At 48.2% G+C, this 25,931-nt stretch overlaps 1 protein-coding gene across 2 annotated transcripts; it reads left to right on the top strand.

The window, feature by feature from the left end:
• The first annotated feature begins 3,545 nt into the window (after positions 1 to 3,545).
• On the top strand, positions 3,546 to 7,738 carry LOC109773016 (uncharacterized). 2 transcript variants are annotated; one of them, XM_040403626.3, is made up of 8 exons: positions 3,546 to 4,511; positions 4,785 to 4,931; positions 5,017 to 5,290; positions 5,396 to 5,492; positions 5,592 to 5,719; positions 5,834 to 5,915; positions 6,108 to 6,168; positions 7,344 to 7,738. In XM_040403626.3, the coding sequence occupies exons 1-8, from the start codon at positions 3,714 to 3,716 to the stop codon at positions 7,377 to 7,379; spliced, it is 1,623 nt and encodes a 540-aa protein (XP_040259560.1). In that variant the 5' UTR covers positions 3,546 to 3,713; the 3' UTR covers positions 7,380 to 7,738. The 2 variants fall into 2 exon arrangements, with proteins under 2 accessions (XP_040259560.1, XP_020187313.1); XM_020331724.4 differs by having other exon boundaries at positions 4,782 to 4,931.
• The last annotated feature ends 18,193 nt before the right edge of the window (positions 7,739 to 25,931 follow it).

The following is a 25,931-nucleotide window of genomic DNA, read 5'->3' as shown; positions in this document are numbered from 1 at the left end:
GCCATACCATTAGCCTTAAAAAACAACAGGCTATCATCTGCGAATAACAAGTGGTTAACTGATGGTGCCGACGGTGCCACCTGCAGGCCACTCAAATTTGATGACTCGTCTCTAGATTTTAGGAGGCACGAAAGGCCCTCTGCTGCTATTAAGAACAGGTATGGGGATATCGGGTCCCCTTGTCTGATTCCACGTGAAGGAGTAAATTGCTCAAGCTTCTTACCGTTAAGCTGGACAGAGAACTTCACTGTTGTTACTAGTCCCATAACGATATTTATCCATCTTTCTGTGAAGCCTAGTTTCACCATGATTGCCCTGAGATATTCCCACTCAACCCTATCATAGGCTTTTGCCATGTCAAGTTTCAAAGCACAAGACTGGTGCTTTTTTGCTTTATTTCTCTTCATGAAATGTAGACATTCATACGCTGTGATGATGTTGTCTGTAATCAGTCTCCCTGGCACAAAGGCTGACTGCTCTTCGGAAATTATATCCGGAAGTACTAACTTGAGCCGATTTGAGATCACCTTAGAGGCAATTTTATATAAAACAATGCACAAACTTATCGGTCGGAACTGAGTTAGCAATGTAGGATTTTTTACCTTTGGGATTAATACTAGGATTGTATCATTAATGCTGGCTGCTGACTCATTACCTTCAACAATCCTCAAAACTGCTCTTGTGATATCATCTCCACAAATCTCCCAATGGCGCTGGAAAAAGTGTGCTGGGAACCCGTCCGGGCCGGGCGACTTCATAGGAAACATCTGAAAAAGAGCCGTCTTGACTTCCTTGTCAGTATAAGGGGCATTAAGAATCTCATTCGTACCCTGAGTCACCTTGCGCGGTACCGTCGAAATCACTTGGTCCATGTTCTGTACACCTTCAGATGTGTAAAGCGTTTTATAGAAGGAAGTCGTTAAGGCTTCCATCTCTTGTATATCTTCTGTCAGCTGGCCATCTTCCCTCTAGAGTGCTTTTATCTTGTTCTTCCTCCTTCGACGACTGGCTCTAAGGTGAAAGAAATAAGTGTTTTTATCCCCGTGCATTAGCCACTCTAATCTAGCTCTTTGGCGCCACAAAATCTCTTCACGATGGTATAATTCAACCAGTGTTTCAGTTATTTTTAATTCCTCATGATTGGGGCCGGATCTTCCTGGGGCTGCGCGCAACTCCTGTAGCCTGCGGAGCAGTCCCGCAATCTGCAGCCGCACATTCCCGAAATGATTGCGATCCCACTGAGACAGATCGTCTGAGACACGCGTCAACTTTTGCCGCACTGATTCCACCGAATCCCCTTGCTGCTGCTGTCCCCATCTGGCCGTAATTACTGCTGCATGCGAATCATCTCTTTCCCAGCAGAGCTCGTACTTAAAAGGTCTAGGTCCGCGTGTACACGCATGCACGTCGCGGAAACTAAGTAGCAATGGGACGTGATCAGAAGTGGTAGCAATTTTATGTTCAACTGTTGCATCTGGGAAGGCCATCAGCCACTCCGGATTTGCTACCCCTCTGTCCAACCGGACTCTGGTGTACGTTCCACCTGTCACCCTTCGCTCAAAAGTCCACTTGTTTCCTCTGTACCCCAAATCGGTAAGGCCACAAGTATCAAGAGCATCACGAAACGAATCCATTTGTGCTTGGCTTCTGGCTCCCACTCCATCATGTTCATGTGCATGTAGAACCTCGTTGAAGTCTCCAATAACCACCCATGGCAGATTATGTGCTCCCACAATTCCGGTCAGCATGTTCCAGGTTTTGTATCGTTCATTTACCTGTGCCTCACCATAAACAAACGTAACTCTAGTTTTGACATCCACCATCTCTTCAACAGATACATCGATGTGATACTCAGAGTACCCAAGAATTTCTAGCTTTATTTCCTCATTCCAAAAGATACATAGTCCTCCACTCCTACCCGAGCTGCTCACTGCAAAACTTTTATTATAACCTAGTCTCCCTGCCAAATCCTCTACTCGAGAGCCCTCTAACTGTGTTTCAACAATACAAGCTATAGAGGGGGCAAATTGCCTCGTGAAATCACGAAGCTCACGAACTGTCGCGGGTTTGCCAACCCCGCGGCAGTTCCAACACAGGAGACTCATTGCGCCTGGCGCGACCCCACTTGGGGGCCCGCCAAATGCGCATCGGGGTTCTTGGTAGGAGCTGAACTCTTTGGAGCAGACGTCTCGTTCGCACTCGAGCTGGGTTTGGTCCTCTTCGACTCCTGTTTCGAGGAGGGACTTACTGGCATTTTCGGTGGTGGAAGCATTGGGGCTTTGTTCGTCGTGACAGGTGTAGGGGAAGCTGTGGTTTATGACTAGGCTGCACCAGAGCTCCCCTCTTCCTGTTTTGATCAGCATCATCCATCATGACATCACGTTCGTGATCCTCTTCTTCCATGTTGTCTTCTAATTCCATACTGTTATATTGGGTGGTGCCACGTCCTCGGCCACCAGTAGAGCGACCTCGGCCCCTTCCACTCCGGTTTCCTCTGCTTTCGCCAGGGCCTTGCCCCGGTCCTTTGAACCATGAAGCTTTCAGGTCCTTGAAGACCAGCGCCTCCTGTGGCCATACACCGTCTCCACACTCCTTGAAGAGATGCCCTAAATAGCCACATACCGCACACCAGTCCGGCAACCTTTCAAATTTTACCCTGAAGATTACACGCTGCATACCTTCCTTCTTCTTGATCACCAGTGAAACGGCATTCTTCAAGGGTTTAGTCACGTCAATCCTCACACGAACGCGTGCAAAGTTTCCTTCAAAGTCCTGAGATTTTGGTTCAGCGTATATGAATTCTCCCACCGTGGTTGAGAGCGCTTTGATCTTTGGATAAAAACCATCGGGCAGGTCATGGATTTGCATCCATATTTCTATTTTTGTGAGATCAATCAGGGAGGGCTTTGTGAAACCATCGTAAGGAGTGATGACCACCGCTTTTCCCTTGAACGTCCAAGGGCCATCTTGCATTACCCGTTCCCAATCGCCTAGGCACGAGAATTGCAGCGTGTACAGATTATCTTCCAGCGGTCTGATTTTCACCTCCTTAGCCAGATCCCAAGCAACCCTCATGTTCTTGAAAAACCAATATTGGCTATACGTTTTCTCCGTATGAACCCTAGCAAGGGCCATCCATCTGGTTGATTCTTCAGAGAGTTCCTCATCCTCAACCACGACATCTTGCAAGTCTCCTTCCTTCAATCCGAGCTCCGCCATCATTGCTTCTAAATCAGCATCTGCCGCGCCCGACAGCGCGCCGTCCTCCTTAGATCTCTTGCCTGAAGAAGCTGGTTCCGCAGGCGGTATTGTCCCCATCGCTTCCCCCGATCCTGCCATCGTCGAGGCCCGCGAGCCCCAGATCACCGGCGAGGGGGGGAAGGCAGGGTAGATCAGGTTCTCTACGGTGGGGGGTGAAGAAAACGCCACCGCCGTCGAGAGGAAGCAAAACCCTAACGAGAGGGGACCAGCATCTTGAATGCACAAAGCCTATAGAAGCGGTCCATGCCGCATGTCTCAGCCCATTTCACCGCACGTGTCGCCAGCCCAGAAGCGCAAAGGGCAAAGCCGCCTCTCCTTCTCCTTCTCCTTCTTTCCGCACACAATCGTGGCACAGTCCTCCTGACGTCTGACCACCAGTGCGAGCATTCCGACGCTAGGGTTCTGCCGCGGTGCCGCCGCATCGTCGCCCGCGACCGCCGCCGCCGCTAGAGATGGACGCCGCGGAGGTCGCGGCGAAGGTATGCGCCCTCGAGGCCGAGCTCGCCGCCACTTCCCCCCGCATTGCCGACCTGGAGGCCCGGGTCTCGCTCCTCGAAGCCGAGAACGCGCGCTGGAGGAAGGCCATGCCCAGTGGGGAGGCCTCTGGTCGATTGGTGGAGGGTTTGGGCGGCCCCAAGCCAAAAACAGTCCAGGCGTATGGTTCTTTTCACGAGGTCGGTGACGGCGAGGAAGAGGGGGTTGCCGCTGATGCCGGCAACGGGAGGAGCGGCGAGGAGGATGGTGTTCCCGCGGTGCCGACCCCTAGGAAGCGTGCGGTGCGGGCGGTTACCGGTGGGAGCAATGGCGAAAACGAGATTGACGATGCCGGGGGAGGTGGTGGTGGTGGAGACCACCGGAGGGTTCGCCGAAATGTGGGTCTGGAGAATGATGACGTTTGGACCACACCCTGCGGTAAGAAGCACACCACCGCACGGGTGGCCAGCAGCGACAGCGAAGATGAGGGCGAGAAGAACAACAAGGATGGTGAATTGCAGGCGGGGGTGTTGGGTGCTCCACCCAGTAGGAAGCGTGCACTGCTTAGAATAATTGACAGCGATGAGGAGGATGACGAGACAGAAGGGCGCCCTGCACCCACCATAAGGCGCTTGACTCGCTTAGCTGAAAAACAGTCGAAGAAAGCACGAGTCGATCCCAATGATCATGAAGAGAGCGAGGATGGTTCAGGACAAGATGGTGGTATGGGTGAATCTAAAAATGATGCAGATTGTTCAGAAGATTCTGACAGCGAGGTATTCTATCACGATATTGTAGCTTACATTGCTCACAAAAGGACGGTTAAGTAAGCATCTGTTGAGTTCTTCAGTCCATGTCATGTTGTAGCAGTCCTCCGTTTTGTGTTCTGCCCTGTTTAATTCAGCACAGACCATCTCTCCTTTTGGATATAGGTTAGATTTATTCTTGTTGCAATGGTGCACACTGTGTATCCTCTAGTGGATTCATGCCTATTTATTGTTTTCCTAGTTTTGGTTTAGCTCTGATTTTGTTTCCTGTTCTGTTAGCAGATGGATTACACCTTGCTGAAGGATGTGACCCTGGCGTCAAACAACCGGGTGAGGGTTCGAGTCAGAATAGCGCGCATTTCACATTACATGAGCAAGCATCAACGAACAGGAATTCCACGGCTCGATTTTGTGATGCTCGATGAGCAGGTGAGATACTTGTCATTTTGTAATGTCTTGTTCATATACCTTCACCATGTAAGGTCACCGTGCTGGTTCAATGTTTATGAAATAGGGGGGTATGATGGACGGCCAAGTACTTGCGTGGTCTGCATCACCCTTTTTGCAACACATCAAGGAGAATGATGTGTATTACATACACCACTTTAAGGTTGTCCACTCTAGTCTGCCCTATAGGGCCGTTGATCATCCTTGCATGGCAATGTTCACGGAGTACACAGAGATAATCAAGGATGAACATGTGCCTGATAGTTTTCCGGTGTATGCATACAAGATATCGCCTTATGAAGTCCTCCGATCGCGTGAAAACAACACAGCGCTAATGTCTGGTATATAATCTGTATTTGTGACTGTATCATTCTGCCTCCATAATTGTATGTGCAGCTGCTGCTCTTCTCTCTCTAATCTAGGATTGCTTTTGGTGCCTGATGCAGATGCCATTGGTCTTATGCTGCGAGTTTCAGATGTGAAAACTGTTACGGTCAATGGTACACCTCGGGCAGTCCGTAACGTGTACATAAGTGATGGCAGGTATGTTTATAGAGCTTCATTGTTGGTCACTTTTAGTTGCTTCATGACAGTCTTCGGTGCTGTTCTACATGCTTGTGAATTTTCTGATTATGTTTGAAGAGAGACAGCTGTTGTTGCTTTGTGGGAGGCACATGCAAATCAATTCCCAGCAGAGACTCTGCAGCAGCAGATGCAGCAAGGACCAGTTGTCATTCTCTTTGTTGCCGTGACTGTCAAGCTGCGTGAAGGTGATGTTTTTTTTTTTCCGGCAGTTCTATTTTGTCTTTGGTCTCCTTTGGTAATTGCTGTCTACGTGTATTAGTAGCATCAGATATCATTTGCCTAATTTTTCATCACATCAGGCCAACTGTGTTTGCAAGGAAGCAAAGTCTGTAGGTGGTATCCCAATGCTCCTATTCCAGAAGTTTTAGCTTTGCAGAACAGGTGGATTTCATTTTATTTTGTACTCCCTCCGTCCCATAATGTAAGACGTTTTTTAACACTAGTGTAGTGTGAAAAAACGTCTTACATTACGGGACAGAAGGAGTAGTTCTGTGTCATGTAGGAATATATAGATCTTATGGTACAATCTTTGTTTCCCTGGTATCATCTTGATTTTGCTTTGGTATCTGTTAGTTCTGCTGGAGTTTCACATGGGGCCAGATTGGTTGACACATCACCTACACAGACCCAGACGGTACGTGTCAGTGTAATGCTATATAGGAATACATGTTATGATCTTCACTTGTTCAAAATATCGGCCAATAAATCAGTTAACTGGCCGATTAATCCCTGCTTGGTGGATCACCGAGTAGCTGATTTATCGGCCGATTAACTGACTGGCTCGCCTATTAATGCCCTACTCGCCAGCCGACCGAGCAATTACTTCCTGAACATCGCTTTTGAATAATGTTTGAGACCTCCATGTTTTCTACTTCTTATCTTCCCTATATATCTAGGTCTATAGTGAGAGTGTGAGTGGGAATGATGGAGCTTTGGGCAAAATAAAAGGGTATTCTACATCCACTAAAAGGTGCTTGGCTCAGTTAGCTAAAAGTCAGTCAGAGAGTACGAGCAGATTGTTGAGAAAACTCCACGTAGATGTTATGGGTTTTGCATAGGCAGTAAAAGGAATGCTAAGAGTACGGATTGCGAGTATAAGGTAGATATGCTATCAACATTTGCTGAACACCCTGGACTTTGCCTGAAAGTTGTTTGCCCTCTATGGAAAGCAAACAAAGGAAGAACAGTTGTATAACAAACAAGTACTCCCTCCGTCCCAAAATTCTTGTCTTAGATTTGTCTAGATAGGGATGTATCTAATACTAAAATGTGACTTGATACATCCGTCTTTAGACAAATCTAAGACAAGAATTTTGGGACGGGAGGGAGTATAAAGTATTTAACCAGATAGATGCTGGCCCTTGACTTTAACCGACATGTCTGCATAGCTGTATCTCCATTTAAATGCCACATGTGCCATTTAGTTTGTCTTTGACTTCATTTTATATAACTCTCCAACTTTGCACCATATATTTGTAATTGTTTTCACCACTACGACAAGCTAGCGCTCATGCACTTACAAGCTACGAGAATAAGTATACAGAGCAATGTGTTCACGAGATAAGGGTGTATTTATTATTGTGATGCCAAGGCTTAGCTTTGGGCCTACGCCTATCTGGTAACAGCTTAATAAACATATATAATGTAGTTTTGTTTGTGACTATTGAATAAGTATTGCGGAACACAAGCATACGTGATGTTTTCTTATCTTTTCTTTTTCATTTTTGCCTTATCAGTTTAGTTGTAGCGAAGAGACCAAGAACTGGGGGTATCAGTTTGTCTCATGCAGCAAATTGTTTTCTTGTTTAGGGATTCATGCATAGCGGGCTTTCTTCTGGATGGTGATGCTTTTGGACCGCTCAAGAAGACTGCAAGTGCTCTTGGCAGTTGTTTGTAACCTAGGAGTATGAGAACAAGGAAGACCCCTACTTTCCATGACTCTGGTGTTAGTTATCACCAACTTTATATTTTGACCTTTCTGTGACCCTCTGTAGTGCGTCCCCAATCAGTCTTCTGTAGTACTCCTACTCTCGAAAAAAAAGTCAGTCTTGTGTAGCAGTGTAGATATGGGTTTAGTCTGTGGTTAGGGGCATGCACCCATCCTATGTTGACATCGCTAGGATGCTCCCTGTAAATCTGTAATATCTCGCTATGCATCTATCCTCGAGATGTTACCCGATGTGCTTTTGGCCACTTGTTGTGTATTGTTCGATGTCTTTGTTCATGGAGTCAGAATGGCATGCCTTCTCCTGCCAATTGGAGGTGTCGCCAGTCCTGTCCAATTCCTCTAATGAATGGAAGGTTGGCGCAAGGCAGAAATTCAAGAGTCTATGTCGGGGTGTCTAGACCGCAAATTCGCTGCCGTTTGATGTCGGTTTCAGGTTTATGGAGAAGGTGATGATTTATGTCCAGAAAAGGCGAAAAGTTGCTGTGGATGCTGCTGAGTTGCCGACAATACGAGCCCGCAGAGCCTTCTGATTAACGCATATAGCTGCATGGTTGTTTTGTCAGACGCTGATATGGTGATGGTAGCTCGTCACCCGAGTTGACAAATAAGTTGATGCTTATTTGTTGACATGTCAAGATGATAAACTTGACAGCCTCATCCAATTCACCAATGACTGATCGAATACTGGGTCAGTTCTATGTATTTAGCAGCAAACCATATGACTGTAGAGTCGTTTCTCCGATTCTTCTCTCAACCAAACACTGAACAATCCAGCAACACATCCATCCCTCTCGAGCATCAGAAAGGAGCTCTATTCCTCCGCATTCCTGACAGGAAAGTGGCAGCAGCAGCAACAAAGACCCGAACAAAAAGCTCGCACCAAAATCAGCCACATATCTCGAGCTCATGGTCATGGCCTCCCTACATGACCAGCAATTAAGCTTGAGACCGCGAGAGCATATGGAGCGGTCAGTTCGGTCTCTGTATGTGGCAGTGGCACGGACGGGTGCACAACCCCACCGGTGCCACTGTCAAGCGAGAGCCTGGAAGCACGTGCGAGCTGCGGCAATGGCGACCTTGGAAGATTGATCAGTTTTCCATCTGGTTTGTCGTTGCTTTCAGATCTAGCACAAGTCAACTTAGGTGTATGAATGGCGGTGTGGGCTTCTTCGTCGTGCGCACATTGACGCGTTGAAAGCTGGAGATTTGAGTGTGGTGGTTGTGAGCACTTGTTCCTACTTAACAAACTGATCATGACCACTCCGATCCTCCGCGGGAGTACGAAATAAAGGTTCTTGTCTTGTGCGGAAGGTACAGGTACCAATAGGTATAATCCCTTGGAACCACGTTTTTCTTTCAAACCTTTCAACCAATCAATGCGATCTTGTAGGGCAGTTTTTGTTAAAACTCGAGCAGTTTCTTGAAAACTTGTTTCAGATATGAAACTTGGGGTGTTCAAGGAAGGCCTTGTAATTCCTAATACAATTCCTCCGTAAAGAAATATAAGAGCGTTGTGATCTAAACGCTCTTATACTTCTTTACAGACTAGACTACAAAGGAAGCACTGCCTTTATAGTAAACTAATGCAAGGTTTACTTAAACTGCGAAAACGTCTTATATTAGTGTACGGAGGTAGTAGCACTTAGTTGTCCAAAAAGATAAAAATCACTGCTTTGTCTACCAGCATGATTGTTAGTTTTGACCGATTGGAAAAAAAAACTAGCATGTGGCACTGCTGAGTGCTGACTAGGATAAAACTAGAGTTAAACAGGTCAAAGACTGGTTAATTGAGAAAGAAGATTGTGAAGTCGACGATTTTCAGACTTGAGGGGAATAAACTGAACCCTAGGACTTGACTGAAAAGCTGTGCCTACTTGACGTAGCACGGCCCAGAGTGTGGACGATGGACAGATAACCAGCAGCAAATGATTATCCAAGGAAAAACGAGGAGAGGTAAATTGTCTTATCATTCACATTTGGTCACGCTAATAATGAAGTTCCGCTGAATGTGCTGGCTTGGGCAGATCCATGCATCTTCCAGAGCTCATTTGGCCTGTTCAAACATCCCTTTTCATTTTTCACTATAGCCAGGACACCGAAGCAAGCTGTTTTGGCTTGTCAGGACAGTCGTTGCACGCGACACTTGGCACTGATCAGTGAGGAGCACCCAGCGGTCGTCCACACAGTACACACACGCTGCACTGTACCGCAGCCTGGGTTCGAGCCTCGAGGAGTCGGGGTCTTCAGGTCGACGCTTGGGGCACGCCTACGGCGTGTTTGGTTGCCGTGTGCAACAGTTGCCTGCATCGCATACACTTCTCTATTCAGCCTGGCTATGCAACTGCAGCCTCAAATGCATCATATATATGTTGTTTGGTTGCCTGCATGCCCTCTTACCTGCATGGGCTGAACCACACTGCCTGGTGTTTGGTTGCCTGCATGTTAGTCCACAAACCCAAGACATGGTGTTTGGTTGTACGCAAGGCCTGATGTGTGGTAACCTCTTTGGCTAGTTGGTAAGGTTACCACCACACTTCGGCATCACACATCATAAGCACAACAGAGTATAAACAGAGGATCAACTAGCATAATTCAGATATAAGCAGTACCACAGATATAATAGTTCAACGCATAAACCATCAACTAGCATAATTCGATAGTACGCTCGAAAGAGGTGGCCCAGCCCTACTCCTTGGCGGCGAAGACGTCGTCGTGCTTCCCGCACTTGTTGACGACCTCAATGCCATCGTCGTCGAAGATGATGACCTTGAGGGTGTCAGGAGTGAGGAGCTTGAACGTCATCATGTGGCCGATCTTGATCTGATGAACGGCTGCGTAGGTGGCCCAACCCTGATCCAGGGTCACCCTGCCGTTCATCAGCTTGACCGTCACCTTCCAGGAGCAGCCGATGTTGTTCCTGAGCTTGAACTCCGTCGGCACCGCGACGAAGTGCTTGGTGAAGTCCAGGGGCATGGGGATGCACTCAAACTTCGGTGCAAGGATGACCTTGCAGAAGTGAGTTGGGCCATCCTCGTGATGGTAGTGGCTGTAGTTGCGGCGCTTGTTGCTGGGGGGGGTTCCTCCATGCCCTCGTCGTCGCCACCCTCAGGCGTCTTCGGGTCTTCCTCGACGGTGGCCGGCAGCACAACCTCATCGGGCATTGGGTGAACGGGCTCCTTGCCCTTGTTGTCAACGGCCGGGAGCACCTCCGTGCCCATCTCATTGGTATCCTCGATCTGCACACAAGTCATGGAGTCAGGCATTGCACAGAGTTCATGGCTAATTCAAGAGCTTGTAGTTAAAATGGCATGACTGTCACTCTTCTCCTCCTCTCCATCCCCCCTATATTTACTCACCCTGCCGAGCACTATTTACCCACCCCCTCTTTTCTCTCACTGTCAACCTTCCTCCTCCCCATCGCCATGAGCTCTAGCTCCAGCTCCAATGCCAACCCCTTCCCTTGGGGTATTGGCTGGAGGGCCTTCTTCCTCGGGTGGACGGCTGGTGACCGGACCAAGTTCGAGAACACCATGGAGGTGTGCTCGAACTTCGGCTTCATGCCGGACATGCAGAACAAATCTAATGCCGTGCTCATGAAGGCCACTAAAGAAGAGCTGAAGACGCTGATTCCTGACCCAGCGAAGGGCGCGATGGCAGTTGACATCATTCGCTGGGCCATGAATCAGGCCGTCTCCGACGACCCTAAACAGAGGAAGAAGTGGTGCAAGTACATGACCTACTGGGCTCCTAATAACCGTCGTGCCGCAGTGTACTAGGAGACGGCTATCGTGCCACCGGCAGTCATCGGCGAGGAGCCTAAGGAGGAGGAAGAAGAGGCGGTGCACATGCCAGCTAGGGCGCCGGAGCCAGTCCGTCCTACCTGGCAGATCGACCTCGACTCCGCCGAGGACGACGAGGACGACCCGTCGGCCCGCACGACGATGAAGAAGATGAAGGCCAGCGGCTCGACTAGCCGCTCCGCACGCCGGTGACGGCCGCCGCGGCCAGCCGGTGTCCGTTGTGTACCCCCTTTCCCCCTATTCCCCTATCCCCCAATCCCGAAATCTACCTTATGCATTCCGATCTTGCATGTATGAACTCGTATGAACTGCTATGAACTAGTGTGAACTACCCCTATGCTTATCTACCTCTATTCCCCATTCCCCTCCGCCGTGGATCGAATCTATCGCCGTGGATCGAATCTAGCGTGCATGTCGAAGAGAGAGAAGTGCTTACCGCCATTGATGGAGTCCGGTGGTCTTCTTCCTCTGCTCCGATCCGCCGCCGCCGGTGATGGAGTCCGGTGGTCTTCTTCTTCTGCTCCGATCCGCCGCCGCCGGTGAGAGTTGGGAGAGTGGGGAAGAGTGGGGAGAGGGAGCGGTGAGGGGCGGTGAGGCTAATAACTGCCGGTGCTTCGGGAAGCAACACGGCTTATCGGGGGTGGCCGCGCGCGTGCAGCCGCGCTCGCCCACGTGCACCGCTCGGGCCTGGCCTTGGAGAAACTGCCGATTCATGCGTTTCGAACGAGGCAAGCCCAGAGCTGCTTTAAACATCGTGCTATGCAGGCCCAATAGTAAAACTAGGCAACCAAACACGTCCCTAGAGTCCCAACCGAGACCACATGGCCGTGGGGACATTGCGGAGAACCGGCCGAGAGACGCGAGCGGCTCCGTGTCGACTCTCCTGTGGGCAAGTCTTCTCGTCGCCGGTCGCGCCGCATGCCACAGCAGGCACAGTCGCATCATTTCGCACGCAAGAAAGTCCGTCGCCTGATAGACAAACCCGGCATGGCCGGCGACTGATGGCGGCCCCTCCCGTGGCAGCCGGTCGGCTCCGTCTCCGGCCCCGGGCAGGCAGGCAGGCGATGATGCCACTGGAGAGGCGCCGTTCGCGGACACTGCATGAGTGTTGGGAGCAGAAACACTGCACCGTCCAGGTAATACCCACAGGTTCCCGTCTCCGAGCCCGAGCGGTCAGTCATCTTGTGTCTGCTTTTCATGCTGCACCGACAGACAGTACAGTATACCATGTCACAGTGGCACGATTCCCTTAAAGTACATTTGGACTACACTGGGCCGTTAGAGCGTCTGACTTGGCAAATTCAGCCCCTCAAACGCCCGCGGACACGTCCGGACGCGTCCGCGGGCACTGACCGGGCACCCCTCAAATGTTGGCCGCATATTCACATATCGTAAATTTTGATCCTCAAATTCATGCGATCCATGCACGTCGATCAATGATACAAACTGTCCGAATGTCAAAGTTCGTAACAAAGCAAAACAAATCATAGTTTAAGAAACCAGGCAAGGCAAAATGAAATCAATATCCGAGCGTGACGGATGGCATCGGATCACTAGCTCGGCGCCTGCTCTGACCGGAAAGCTCTCCGGAATGGCCCAGCCGGCGCTCGGATCATCGAATGCCCCAAAGGGGACGGACAGCGTAATCCACGTAGGCGCTCAGAAGGAAGGGGTGCGGGGATCCGGGCGCGGCGAAGGAGACAGCTGCTTCACCACGTCTGTACTTCCCTGCGACGCCCCGCAACTTGCGGGCGACGTTCTCCGCCTTGCAAGTCGCCGCCGCCAACACCATGCCTCCCACGGACGAGGCGGACTGCGTCTCCATCGCGGCGGTATGGGTCGGGCTGGACGACATCTCCGGCGATGGATCAGGACCGGAGGTGAGGATTGGGAGAAAGGGTGGAGGCCGGCGAGGGTCCGGACGCGAGAATGGTTGGAGGGCGGTGGGAGGAGGAGGAAGGGCTTGGTGGATTTGATGCAATTTAGGGTGGGGGCGGGTTGTCGGGTCCGACGTGGCGGGCGTGTCCGGGCGCCCCTATATCCGTCCCATATTTGGGCTGGATATGGGGGTGCCGGTCAGCCCGGGTGTTTGAGGGCCGTTTGAGAGGCCCGTATGGGTCAAAAAATCATGACCAGGTGGCCTGCCCAGGCGTTTGAGACGTGTTTGAGAGGTCTGGTTGTAGATGCTCTTAGAGGATCTAACTGAACCCATAAACAGTGACCGATCACCCCTCGCATGTCCCGTCCGCAACCATCTCCTTCGTCAGGAGTGAAGTCCGAAATAAACCTTGAACTCGTGCGCCTTGACGGAATCAAATCCTCAAATCCATGCAATCTCACGCAACGCCGAAATAATATGCATAATTTATCTACTAGATCAACACACAACATGAGAGACTTTATACAAAAAAATCGACACATTCTACTAGCTCTGAATTATATAGCTATGGAGGAAGTTCACCCAAGGCCGCCCTTGCATTTGCTCTTCCCCCTACAGTCTTTGTCGCCGAAGCAGCAATCGAAGATGTAATATGGATCGAGTCGGATCTGCTCACCGCGAGAGTTGTCCGTCACTGACCTCCGCCTTCCCCTCTTTGGGGGCACACCGGCGAGGGCGTAGACCGCCCGGGTTTGCTTCTTTGCAAGGTCACGCCCCATCCGGGTCTGCTACCCGCTATGCCGAAAATTGCCGAAGAAAAGCTTGGGGGTTGAGCTGAGCGGTTTGGAAGTGGAGTGCCTAGGGTTTGATCCGGGATGCGGATAGGAACACATATTTGTGTGGTCGGGGTGGGCCAGTGTGGGCAGATTCCAACGTGAAGGACGTGTCTAGACGTCTTCATATCCGCCCCACATATGGGCTGTGTATGGGGTGGCAAACTGCCCGGACATATATGGTCGGTTTGAAGTGTCCGGTTAGGTAACATTTTCGTGATCAGGCCATCCGCCGGAGTATAGGAAGGGTCCGATGACATATAGGAAGGTCTTATATAGATGCTCTTATTTTCTACTGTACTAGGAAGGAAAACACTCCAAACCGCCGAATGACTGAATGTTTGCTCATGAGTCGTATCAGGAACTTGTTATAGATGTCGAATCAACCGGCGCGTTCAGCGTTGTTAGCCGACATGATCAAGATCCTAGTAGCACCTTGTTTTATCAAGTCGATACGCCATATCCATTAGCAGAAACGATTTCTGGACCGGGTCGCGAGCGAAAGTAAGGTTCGGATGCAGGCGGGTATACTGCGAGGAGATTTGGGCAAACGGCGAGTAGTCCAATTAGCTCATAGGTGGACGCCGGTGAAACGCCTTGTAATCCGCGTTGTAACATAATTGTGGGGGGCTCTTCATCCTTTCTTTTATAATATATAATACACACACTCGTGAGTATTCGAGAAAAAAAATATCCATTAGCAGAGGGAGCAGTAGCACATATAGTCCAACAATCATCTTTCAGTTTACAGGACAAACCAAACCAGACCAGACCAACCCACGAACAGGCGACTTGTGTGAGCCAGCGAGGCACACACAAACACGCCGGAGTGGCCGCATGCGGAGTGGAAGACAGATTCAGTGGTTGGTTGCATCACCATCCTCTAGCGACGCTCGGTGTCTGGACTCTCTCTGGAGCTCGGTTGCTCGGCTCATGGTCATGGGGATAAACATGACTCCACCGTGAGCCGCTGGGTGGGAGACGTCGCTGTTGGAGCCCGGGCGTGTGCGTGCGTGGCTGAAACAGTGCGGCGACAACCGTTGGGGAACAGTGCGGCTATGCAACGATTTGGTTGGTGTGCCGGTCAAGGCGGTCCCCTGTGGCAAGATCAGGCGTCTGATGAGGCAGGCAAAAAATCTCTTTCCTTCCTTCTGGTTTGTTGGATTGACGCTCCGGAAGGATTTCAGATGCGACCTTGTCCGATATGGGTGATGCTTGAATCTGACTCCAATGGAACATGTATCTCCTTTTCTCTTTTGGTTGAGGTCCATCGCCATCGGCCGGGTTGAGATCCTCTGTGGTACTGCATGATGCTGTAGTGCCGATGACATGTGGAGCCGGGTCCACACGGCAGTGACCGTACTGCATGGTGGGCTACTGTGGAAGATTCTTTAATAGTGTTTCAAAACAATTCTGACGATTTCCATATTCCCACCTCTTGTTACAAAAACTGCCAATGTAAAAATCACGGGACAAACCGCTCTAACTGATTCCTTGTACCTCTTCTATCCCTGAAACGTCTAGAGTGTAATTCTAAAAACTAGGTTGTGGTGTTTATGTTTAGAGGTTGGGGGTTGTTTTACGTGGCATTGTAAACGCGGCAGTTATGGCAGGATGGAACATCCAGATCCATCGAGCTCTTCCTCTTGTCGACGGTGCTTCGAAGTGTATCTAACAGCAATACGATGCACGTATGTGGATTTATATGGCAGTGGGACGTCACCTTAGATTACCAGATGAACACGAGGCACAAGTTTTACCGAGATTTGGGCCCTCACGTGGCCAGTAATAACCCAACTCTTGCTTATGTGAGTATATCATCGACAAGTGACAATGCGGTGTACAATGGCATGTCCGGCAAGTTGGGAGGCAAGTCCTCGAATGTGGGCGTGGACGATCTAGATGAGGGATCTATAGATGAGTAATCTATGCTTCTAGGGTTTCTGGAGTCGAACAAGTCCTCCCTTGTGTCCCAATAAATGTCCTTATGTAGAAGTTTCGTCGGTGGCCGCCATTCTTCATGTTGATCTTCTTGCTGCACACATCCTGTACTCCTCCATATTTGATAGTTGCACGGTTCACTCAAGAAAACCAAAGGTGGCAAATCTAAGTGTTGGTGTAGATTCCGGTAGACCCGTTGGTAGGATACCGCGACTGAAGGAAACATGCCCTAGAGGCAATAATAAAGTTGTTATTTTATATTTCCTTATATCATGATAAATGTTTATTATTCATGCTAGAATTGTATTAACCGGAAACTTGATACATGTGTGGATACATAGACAAAACACCGTGTCCCTAGTAAGCCTCTACTAGACTAACTCGTTAATCAAAGATGGTTAAGTTTCCTAACCATAGACATGTGTTGTCATTTGATGAACTGGATCACACCATTAGGAGAATGATGTGATGGACAAGACCCATCCGTTAGCTTAGCATAATGATCGTTAAGTTTTATTGCTATTGCTTTCTTCATGACTTATACATATTCCTTTGACTATGAGATTATGCAACTCCCAGATACCGGAGGAATACCTTGTGTGCTATCAAACATCACAATGTAACTGGGTGATTATAAAGATCCTCTACAGGTATCTCCGAAGGTGTTTGTTGGGTTGGCATAGATCAAGATTAGGATTTGTCACTCCGAGTATCGAAGAGGTATCTCTAGGCCCTCTCGGTAATGCACATCATAATAAGCCTTGCAAGCAATGTGACTAATGAGTTAGTTACGGGATGATGCATTACGGAACGAGTAAAGAGACTTGTCGGTAACGAGATTGAACTAGGTATGAAGATACCGACGATCGAATCTCAGGCAAGTAACATACCGATGACAAAGGGAATAACGCATGTTGTCATTACAGTACAACCGATAAAGATCTTCATAGAATATGTGGGAACCAATATGAGCATCCAGGTTCCGCTGTTGGTTATTGACCGGAGAGGTGTCTCGGTCATGTCTACATAGTTCTCGAACCCGTAGGGTCCGCACGCTTAACGTTCGATGACGATTTTGTATTATATGAGTTATGTGATTTGGTGACCGAATGTTGTTCGGAGTCCCGGATGAGATCACGGACATGACGAGGAGTATCGAAATGATCGAGAGGTAAAGATTCATATATAGGATGATAGTATTTGGACACCGGAAGTGTTCCGGGGGTACCGGGTACTTATCGGGTCACCGGAAGGGGTTCCGGGCACCCCCGGCAAAAGATATGGGCCTTATGGGCCAAGAGGGGAAACACACCAGCCACAAAATGGCTGGTGCGCCCCTATGGGCTGGCCAAATTGGAGAAGGAAAGGGGAAGGAGGAAAGGAGAAAAAAAGGGAATAGGATTCCCCCTTCCCCCTCTTCCCTTCCTACTCCGAATAGGAATAGGAAAGGGGGGAGGCCGAATTGGGAGGTGCCCAAGTAGGATTCCTCCTACTTGGGGCGCCCCATTGGCTGCCTCTCCTCCCCTCCAACCTATATATATGAGGAGGGGCACCGCTAGAACACACATCAATTATTGTTAGCCGTGTGCGGCGCCCCCCTCCACAGTTTACGCCTCCGGTCATATTCACGTAGTGCTTAGGCGAAGCCCTGCGCGGATCACTTCACCATCACCGTCACCACGCCGTCGTGCTAACGGAGCTCTCCCTCGACACTTTGCTGGGTCAAGAGTTCGAGGGACCTCATCGAGCTGAATGTGTGCAGAACTCGGACGTGCTGTACGTTCGGTACTTGATCGGTCAGAACGAGAAGTTCGACTACATCAACCGCGTTAACAAATGCTTCCGCTTTCGGTCTATGAGGGTACGTAGACACACTCTCCCCCTCTCGTTGCTATGCATCTCCTAGATAGATCTTGCGTGAGCGTAGGATTTTTTTTTTGAAATTGCATGCTACGTTTCCCAATAGTGACATCCGAGCCAGGTCTATGCGTAGATGGTATGCACGAGTAGAACACAAAGAGTTGTGGGCGGTGATGGTCATACTGCTTACCACCGTCTTATTTTGATTCAGCGGTATTGTTGGATGAAGCGGCCCGGACCAACCTTACATGACCATGTTCATGAGACCGGTTCCACCGACAGACATGCAACTAGTTTTGCATAAAGATGGCTGGCGGGTGTCCGTTTCTCCAGCTTTAGTTGAATCGAATTAGACTACGGCCGATCCTTGTTGAAGGTTAAAACAGCAAACTTGACGAAACACCATTGTGGTTTTGATGCGTAGGTAAGAACGGTTCTTACTAGAAGCCCGTAGCAGCCACGTAAAACTTGTAACAACAAAGTAGAGGACGTCTAACTTGTTTTTGCAGGGCATGTTGTGATGTGATATGGTCAAGACATGATGTGATATACGTTATTGTATGAGATGATCATGTTTTTGTAAAAGTTATCAGCAACTGGCAGGAGCCTTATGGTTGTCGCTTTATTGTATGAAATGCAAACGCCATGTTGCTTTACTTTATCACTATGCGTTAGCGATGGTTGCAGAAGCAATAGTTGGCGAGACGACAACGACGCTACGATGGAGTTCAAGGCGTCAAGCCGATGACGAAGAAAATCATGATGGTGCTTTGGAGATGGAGATCAAAGGCACAAGATGATGATGGACATATCATGTCACATATTTTGATTGCATGTGATGTTGATCTTTTATGCATCTTATTTTGCTTAGTACATCGGTAGCATTATAAGATGATCCCTCACTAAAATTTCAAGGTATACGTGTTCTCCCTGAGTATGCACCGTTGCGACAGTTCGTCGTGCCGAGACACCACGTGTTGATCGGGTGTGATAAGCTCTACGTTCACATACAACGGGTGCGAGACAATTTTGCACATGCGGAATGCTCAGGTTAAACTTGACGAGCCTAGCATGTACAAACATGGCCTCGAAACACTGGAGACCGAAAGGTCGAACGTGAATCATATAATAGATATGATTAACATAGAGATGTTCACCATTGATGACTACTCCATCTCACGTGATGATCGGACATGGTTTAGTTGATTTGGATCACGTGATCATTTAGATGACTCGAGGGATGTCTATGTAAGTGGGAGTTCTTAAGTAATATGATTAATTGAACTTTAATTTATCATGAACATAGTCTTGATAGTATTTGCAAATAATGTTGTAGATCAATAGCTCGCGATGTAGCTCCCCATTTATCTTTGATATGTTCCTCGAGAAAAATAAGTTGAAAGATGATAATAGCAATGATGCGGACTTGGTCCGTGATCTGAGGATTATCCTCATTGCTGCAAAGAAGAATTATGTCCTTGATGCACCGCTAGGTGACAGACCTATTCCAGGAGCAGATGCAGACGTTATGAACGCTTGAAAAAGCTCGGTATGATGACTACTTGATAGTTTAGTGCACCATGCTTTACGGCTTAGAATCGGGACTTCAAAAACGTTTTGAACGCCACGAAGCATATGAGATGTTCCAAGAGATGAAATTGGTATTTCAGTCTCATGCCCGTGTCGAGAGGTATGAGACCTCTGACACGTACTTTGCCTACAAGATGGAGGAGAATAGCTCAACTAGTGAGCATGTGCTTAGAATGTCTGAGTATTACAATCGCTTGAATCAATGGGAGTTAATCTTCCAGATAAGATAGTGATTGACAGAGTTCTCTAGTCACTGTCACCAAGTTACTGGAACTTCGTGATGAACTATAATATGCAAGGGATAACGAAAATGATTCCCGAGCTCTTCGCGATGTTGAAATCGGCGAAGGTAGAAATCGAGAAAGAGCATCAAGTGTTGATGGTTAACAAGACCACTAGTTTCAAGAAAAAGGGCAAGGGAAAGAAAGGGAACATCGAGAAGAATGGCAAGTAAGTTGCCACTCCCGTGAAGAAGCCAAATCTAAACCCAAGCCTGAAACTGAGTGCTTCTACTGCAAAGGAAATGGTCACTGGAAGCGGAACTACCCAAAATACTTGGCGGATAAGAAGGATGGCAAAGTGAACAAAGGTATATGTGATATACATGTTATTGATGTGTACTTCACTAGTGTTCATAGTAGCCCCTGGGTATTTGATACCGGTTCAGTTGCTAAGATTAGTAACTCAAAACAGGAGTTGCAGAATGAATAGAGACTAGTTATGGGCGATGTGACGATGTGTGTTGGAAGTGATCCCAAGGTTGATACGATCACCATCGCACACTCTCTCTACCTTCGGGATTAGTGTTGAACCTAAATAAATGTTATTTGGTGTTTGCGTTGAGCATGAATATGATTAGATCATGTTTATTGCAATACAATTATTCATTTAAGTCAGAGAATAATTGTTATTCTGTTTACATGAATAAACCCTTCAATGGTCATACACCCAATGTGTATGGTTTATTGAATCTCGATCTTAGTGATACACATATTCATAATATTGATGCCAAAAGATGCAAAGTTGATAATGATAGTGCAACATATTTGTGGCATTGCCGTTTAGGTCATATTGGTGTAAAGCGCATGAAGAAACTCCATATGGATGGACTTTTGGAATCACTTGATTATGAATCATTTGATACTTGCAAACCATGCCTCATGGGCAAGATGATTAAAACTCCGTTCTTCGAAACAATGGAGCGAGCCAATGACTTACTGGAAATAATACATACCGACGTATGCGGTCCGATGAGTGTTGAGGCTCGCAGCGGGTATCGTTATTTTCTAACCTTCACAGATGATTTGAGCAGATATGGGTATATCTACTTAATGAAACACAAGTCTGAAACATTTGAAAAGTTCAAAGAATTTCAGAGTGAAGTAGATAATCATCATAACAAAAAAAATAGTTTCTACGATCTGATTGCGGAGGCGAATATTTGAGTTACGAGTTAGGCCTTCATTTAAAACAATGTGGAATAGTTTCACAACTGACGCCACCAACACCACAACGTAATTGTGTGTCCGAACGTCGTAACCGTACTTTATTAGATATGGTGCGATCTATGATGTCTCTTACCGTTTACCACTATCGTTTTGGGTTATGCATTAGAGACAGATGCATTCACGTTAAATAGGGCACATGTCGGCGTTCTGAGAACGGGGGTCCCCAGACTTGCTTGCCTGCGGCCCACGACGTGGCTATGCGGGCAGGCCCGTACGGCCCATCATCATCAACAAGGCATTCAAGACCCTCGCGAGGGGCCAAGCCTCGCGAGGCAGATGACGCAAGACCTCCTCAGGAGCGGCCACGCTCGGTAGGCTCGCGAGGAGCGGAGATATCAAGGCGAGGCAAACCTCGCGAGGCTCTCGTGACGTGAGCCATGACGATCAAGATCAGGCGGGCGCCAGCGTGCGCAGCGTCCTTGTTTCCTCTTTGGTGCTAAGGAGGCAGGCGCAGGCGCGGAGTACCGAGGCATCAAGCAAAGGTTTCCATATCAGTGCAACGAGACCAAGACCAGCAGGCCAGCAGGACGGAGGTCACCGTGGAGCCCAAGACGGTGTCATCACCAGAGCCTTTTGCAGGCGAAGACCACTTTTGTCAGGATAGCTTGTACTAGCTGTCCCCTTTCAAAATTGCCCGCCGTTGTTGGCTCCCTTCCCGCTCAATATTTGGGGAGAGGACCAGGGCCTCTATAAATAGGTCTAGCCACCACAGTAGTAGGCATCGGATCCAGACCCACACAAGCTCGCCAAGCACAAGAACACCTCAACCTCAGGAGGCTGTTCTTCCCCTTGTACTGTTCATCATCAGCCCAAGAGGCAATCCACCGCCACACACTGGAGTAGGGTATTACACAACAACGGTGGCCCGAACCAGTATAAATCTCATGTCTTTCTGTGTTGCGAGTTCGTCGAGTTCGTCCGCGAGATCTTAGCGAGCTAGGGCATAGATCGGTAGGAGGGAAAGAACTTCGCGCGCACCCCAGAGTTCGAACCTTAAGGGTTTTGCCGGAACCCGTGATCCGACAGCACCATCTAAATCCGTTGAGACGACACCGTATGAACAGTGGTTTGGCAAGAAACCTAAGCTACCGTTTCTTAAAATTTGGCGTTGCGATGCTTATGTGCAAAAGCTTCAGCCTGATAAGCTCGAACCCAAATCGGAGAAGTGTGTCTTCATAGGATACCCAAAAGAAACTGTTGGGTACACCTTCTATCACAGATCCGTAGGCAAGATCTTTGTTGTTAAGAATGGATCCTTTCTAGAGAAGGAGTTTCTCTCGAAAGAAGTGAGTGGGTGAAAGTGCTAGTTATCGACTAGAGGGGGGGTGGATAGGCGATTTTTATGAAAGTCTTCAAAACATGGGAGTTTCGAAGACAAACAATAGAAATGAACCTATTAACATGCAGCGGAAGGTAGACTACACAAGGCGAGCCATAGTCAAGTATTCAATGAAGTGAAAGCACGAAGACTAATAGTAGCTAGGTAGTAATGATCAGGATGGAAGATAGTATGAAGCCAAACACCAATAGAAGTCACATAGTGAAGTCAAACAGGTAACGCAAGCAGGCAATGACTTCACGAAGACAACCTGTAAGTAAAGAGAGGTAGAAGATAGAACTAGTCGCTTGATGAGGACAAGGATTTGTTGGACCAATTCCAGTTGTTGTGACAACTGTACGTCTGGTTAGGGAGGCTGAGATTTAACTCAGAAGACCGTGTCTTCACCTTATTCCCCTTGATCTAAGGACACCCAGTCCTCGCCCAATCACTCTGGTAAGTCTTCAAGGTAGACTTCCAAACCTTCAGAGACTTCGTTCACCGGCAATCCACAATGACTCTTGGATGCTCAGAACGTGACGCCTAACCGGCTGGAGGATTCACAGTCCTCATGTGTAACAAGTCTTCAGGTCACGCGAACAGAAAGGCTTCAGTGATGCCTAACACTCTTTGGCTTTGGGTGTTTTGGGCTTTGTCCTCGCAAGGATTTCTCTCTTTCAAAAGCTTCGGAGGTGGGTTGCTCTCAAACGACAAAAGCCGTGCACTAACTCTGAGCAGCCACCAATTTATGGTGTAGGGGGTGGACTATTTATAGCCACTAGACAACCCGACCTGATTTGTCCGAAATGACCCTGGGTCACTAAGGAACTGACACATGTTCCAACGGTCAGATTTCAAACACACACGGCAGCTTGACTTGGGCTACAAGTAAAGCTGACTCATCCAGCTCTGGATAAGATTTGCTCTCATTGTCTTCGCTCGAAGACATAGGATTTGGTTGAGCATCACTTCAGTCACTCTGACTTTGTTCACTTGGACCCCACTTAACAGTACGGTGGTTCCTATGACTCAACAAAGAAGAAAATGAAACTACGAAACAACTATGTCTTCGCGCTCCAAAGTCTTCATACGATGTCTTCTCATGTCATAGTCTTCAACGTGAATATCTTCACATACCACCATTGTCTTCAATGTCTTCACACATTTTTAGGGGTCATCTCCGGTAGGTAAACCGAATCAATGAGGGACTACTACCTGTGTTATCCTGCAATTCTCACAAACACATTAGTCCCTCAATCAGGTTTGTCGTCAATACTCCAAAACCAACTAGGGGTGGCACTAGATGCACTTAAAATCTCCCCCTTTTTGGTGATTGATGACAAACTGGTTGAAGTTTTCAACGGGGATAAAATTATGTGAAATTGTAAAGGATTAAGATATTGTCTTCATAAGTACCAAAAGGCTCCCCTGAAGATGTGCATATAAGTATTTTGCTTTTGGAATGCAAATGCACATGGCAGGTTGAACCTATGGAGATCCTCTTCAACTTATGAAGACAGTTCATCATGCATAAAAGATATAACGAGGATAATGACATGCATAATGGTAAATGGACGTCTGCAATATGACTTCGTGCGGGATTTATCATCACACATGCGGATTTTATCATCGCATCACAGAATAGCAGTAAAAGTAGCAGACGACCATCAAGTTTAAGTGTTACAACTCAAAGAACCAAATGTATCAAAAGCGAGAGTTGTAAACACTTGGCAAAAGTATAGCAACCACTCATATGGACCCGCTTGAAGACTATCAATTCATATGCTTCTCCCCCTTTTGTCAGTAAGGACCAAAAAGGTTTGAAGACATAGAGCTTCTACTCGTTCCCATGAGGAGTAGGTGAAGCAGCAGGGTCGTCGTTGAGGTTTGGTGGTGCAGAAGAACTTGGTGCAGTGTCGACACGCGCTGAAGTTGGAGGTGGTGAAGTAGCATCATCTTCGTCATCAATGACTCTGGCATTAACTGTTGCTGCGGAGGAAGAGTACTCAGAGTCTTCAAGTGAGGGAGTCCGACGCAGGACAACATTCCTGGGAGGAGTGGAATCAAACTTGAATCTTTCGGTGAAGCCATCATCTTGAAGATCAACTTCAGCACTGAGCAAAGTCAGACTCTTCCATGACCTCCTACAGGTCTCATGAGTGACAAAAGCATTCTTGGTGGCAAGATTGCGAATGCGGTTGACATCCACCAAGAGGTTTTGCATCTGACGCTTCAGCCAGTAATGATGCTTATCCTGTTTTTGATGCAGGGCAACGAGAAGCTCTCGGTCTAAGAACATGAGATCGCTTCCGAGGCCTTTGAGAAATTGTGCTTTCAGTGGCTTCAGTATGAGCACGATGAGGTGCACGTGTATTGCCAGCCAAAGGATAAACACGAGTGGCAGCCAGAACTCCTTCAATGGGCTGAGTGAATCTTTGATGATTAGCGTTGTGAAGATAAACAGGCTCCTTGGCAGGTTCTGGGTAGATGGCTTCAACGGACATATCAACCTCTGGCAAGAATATCAAATGGTTGCGTGCAGACAGCAGAATGAAGCTTGATAAGGTGCATAACCCATGGAGCGTAGAACTTCAGACCAAAGATATCAGAGCCAGATGCAGCCAATTGCCTGATGAAGAAGTCTTGAGCATTGAAGCTGATGCCATTGAGGATATAGAAAACCAATGTCTTCATTGCTCCTTCAAGCTTCGCTGTAGGAGAATGTCCCTTGATAGGCCAAAGAGTTCGCCTGATAATATGATAGATAGTGCGGGGCAGATACTCTAGGTCTTGAACAAAGAATTCCCGGGGATATTCAGCGTCGCGAGGCAGTGGCTTCATCATGCTCAACGTTTGGCTCATGTTGGGCTCAGGCTTCTGGAAGATGCTCTCCAATGCATTGCGGTGAAGCTGACAACCAGGTTCAAAGAGTTCACCTAGAGTGGGCAGGCCAATGAGCTCGATGATATCAAGAGCTTTGGCTTCGTGATGGACATTGCCTGTCATCCACTCAAGGATCCATGTCTTCGGATCCCTGTTGTAGCCGTGAATGTGGAGGGTAGCATAGAATTGTAGCAGAAGCTCTTCGTTCCAGTGCTCTTTATCAGTCACAAATGGCAGCAGACCAGCATCTCGGAAACAGTCAAGGGCTTCTTCTTAGCAGGGCAGTCCAGCAATAGCTTCACAGTCTAGACGCATATGGGGAAAGATGCGCCCTTGATCATAAAGAACACACGAGTAGTAACTGCGCCGCTGATAGCTCCAGAACCGATCAGATGAAATTCTTGGCCTTGAGTATGGGTTCTTGTCGCTGTCAAAGAAGGTGTTGTGTGCAATGAAGCCATTCACATTGAAAGATCCTGGTGAAGTTGCAGTACCTGGAAACCTTGGCAACCTCGGCTTAGGCTTCTGGACCTGAGGCCTGTGCTCTACATGATAGTCAAATTGTGGACCGACAGCAGGTGGAGGAACCAGAATGGGCCAGCGAACCATGACAGGTTGGCTGCGATCAAATGCCAGCTCGATAGTGTGTGGCCTTGGAGGCGGTACAGGAGCATCGGCATTGACGTGAGCTGCAAGTGGTATAATGGCTTTAGGTGCAACAACAACTTCAGGTGCATTAACTTCAGGCTCATTAACTTCAGGCGCCACATTGACTTCAGGCGCCACATGTGCTTCAGCCATGACAACGTCATTGGCTTCAGTGTTGGTGTTGGTAGC

The sequence above is a fragment of the Aegilops tauschii genome, chromosome 3 (assembly GCF_002575655.3).
Source record: "Aegilops tauschii subsp. strangulata cultivar AL8/78 chromosome 3, Aet v6.0, whole genome shotgun sequence".
NCBI classification, from domain to species: Eukaryota; Viridiplantae; Streptophyta; class Magnoliopsida; order Poales; family Poaceae; genus Aegilops; species Aegilops tauschii.
The sequence above is the reverse complement of the archived record's forward strand: the minus strand, read 5'-3'. Positions and strand labels throughout refer to the sequence as shown.

Coding starts and splice junctions, on each gene's coding strand:
- LOC109773016 (XM_020331724.4), top strand. CDS start 3,714: ATGGACGCCGCGGAGGTCGCGGCGAAGGTATGCGCCCTCGAGGCCGAG. Junction 5,493..5,591: donor GTGTACATAAGTGATGGCAG/GTATGTTTATAG, acceptor TTATGTTTGAAG/AGAGACAGCTGTTGTTGCTT. Junction 5,720..5,833: donor GACTGTCAAGCTGCGTGAAG/GTGATGTTTTTT, acceptor TCATCACATCAG/GCCAACTGTGTTTGCAAGGA.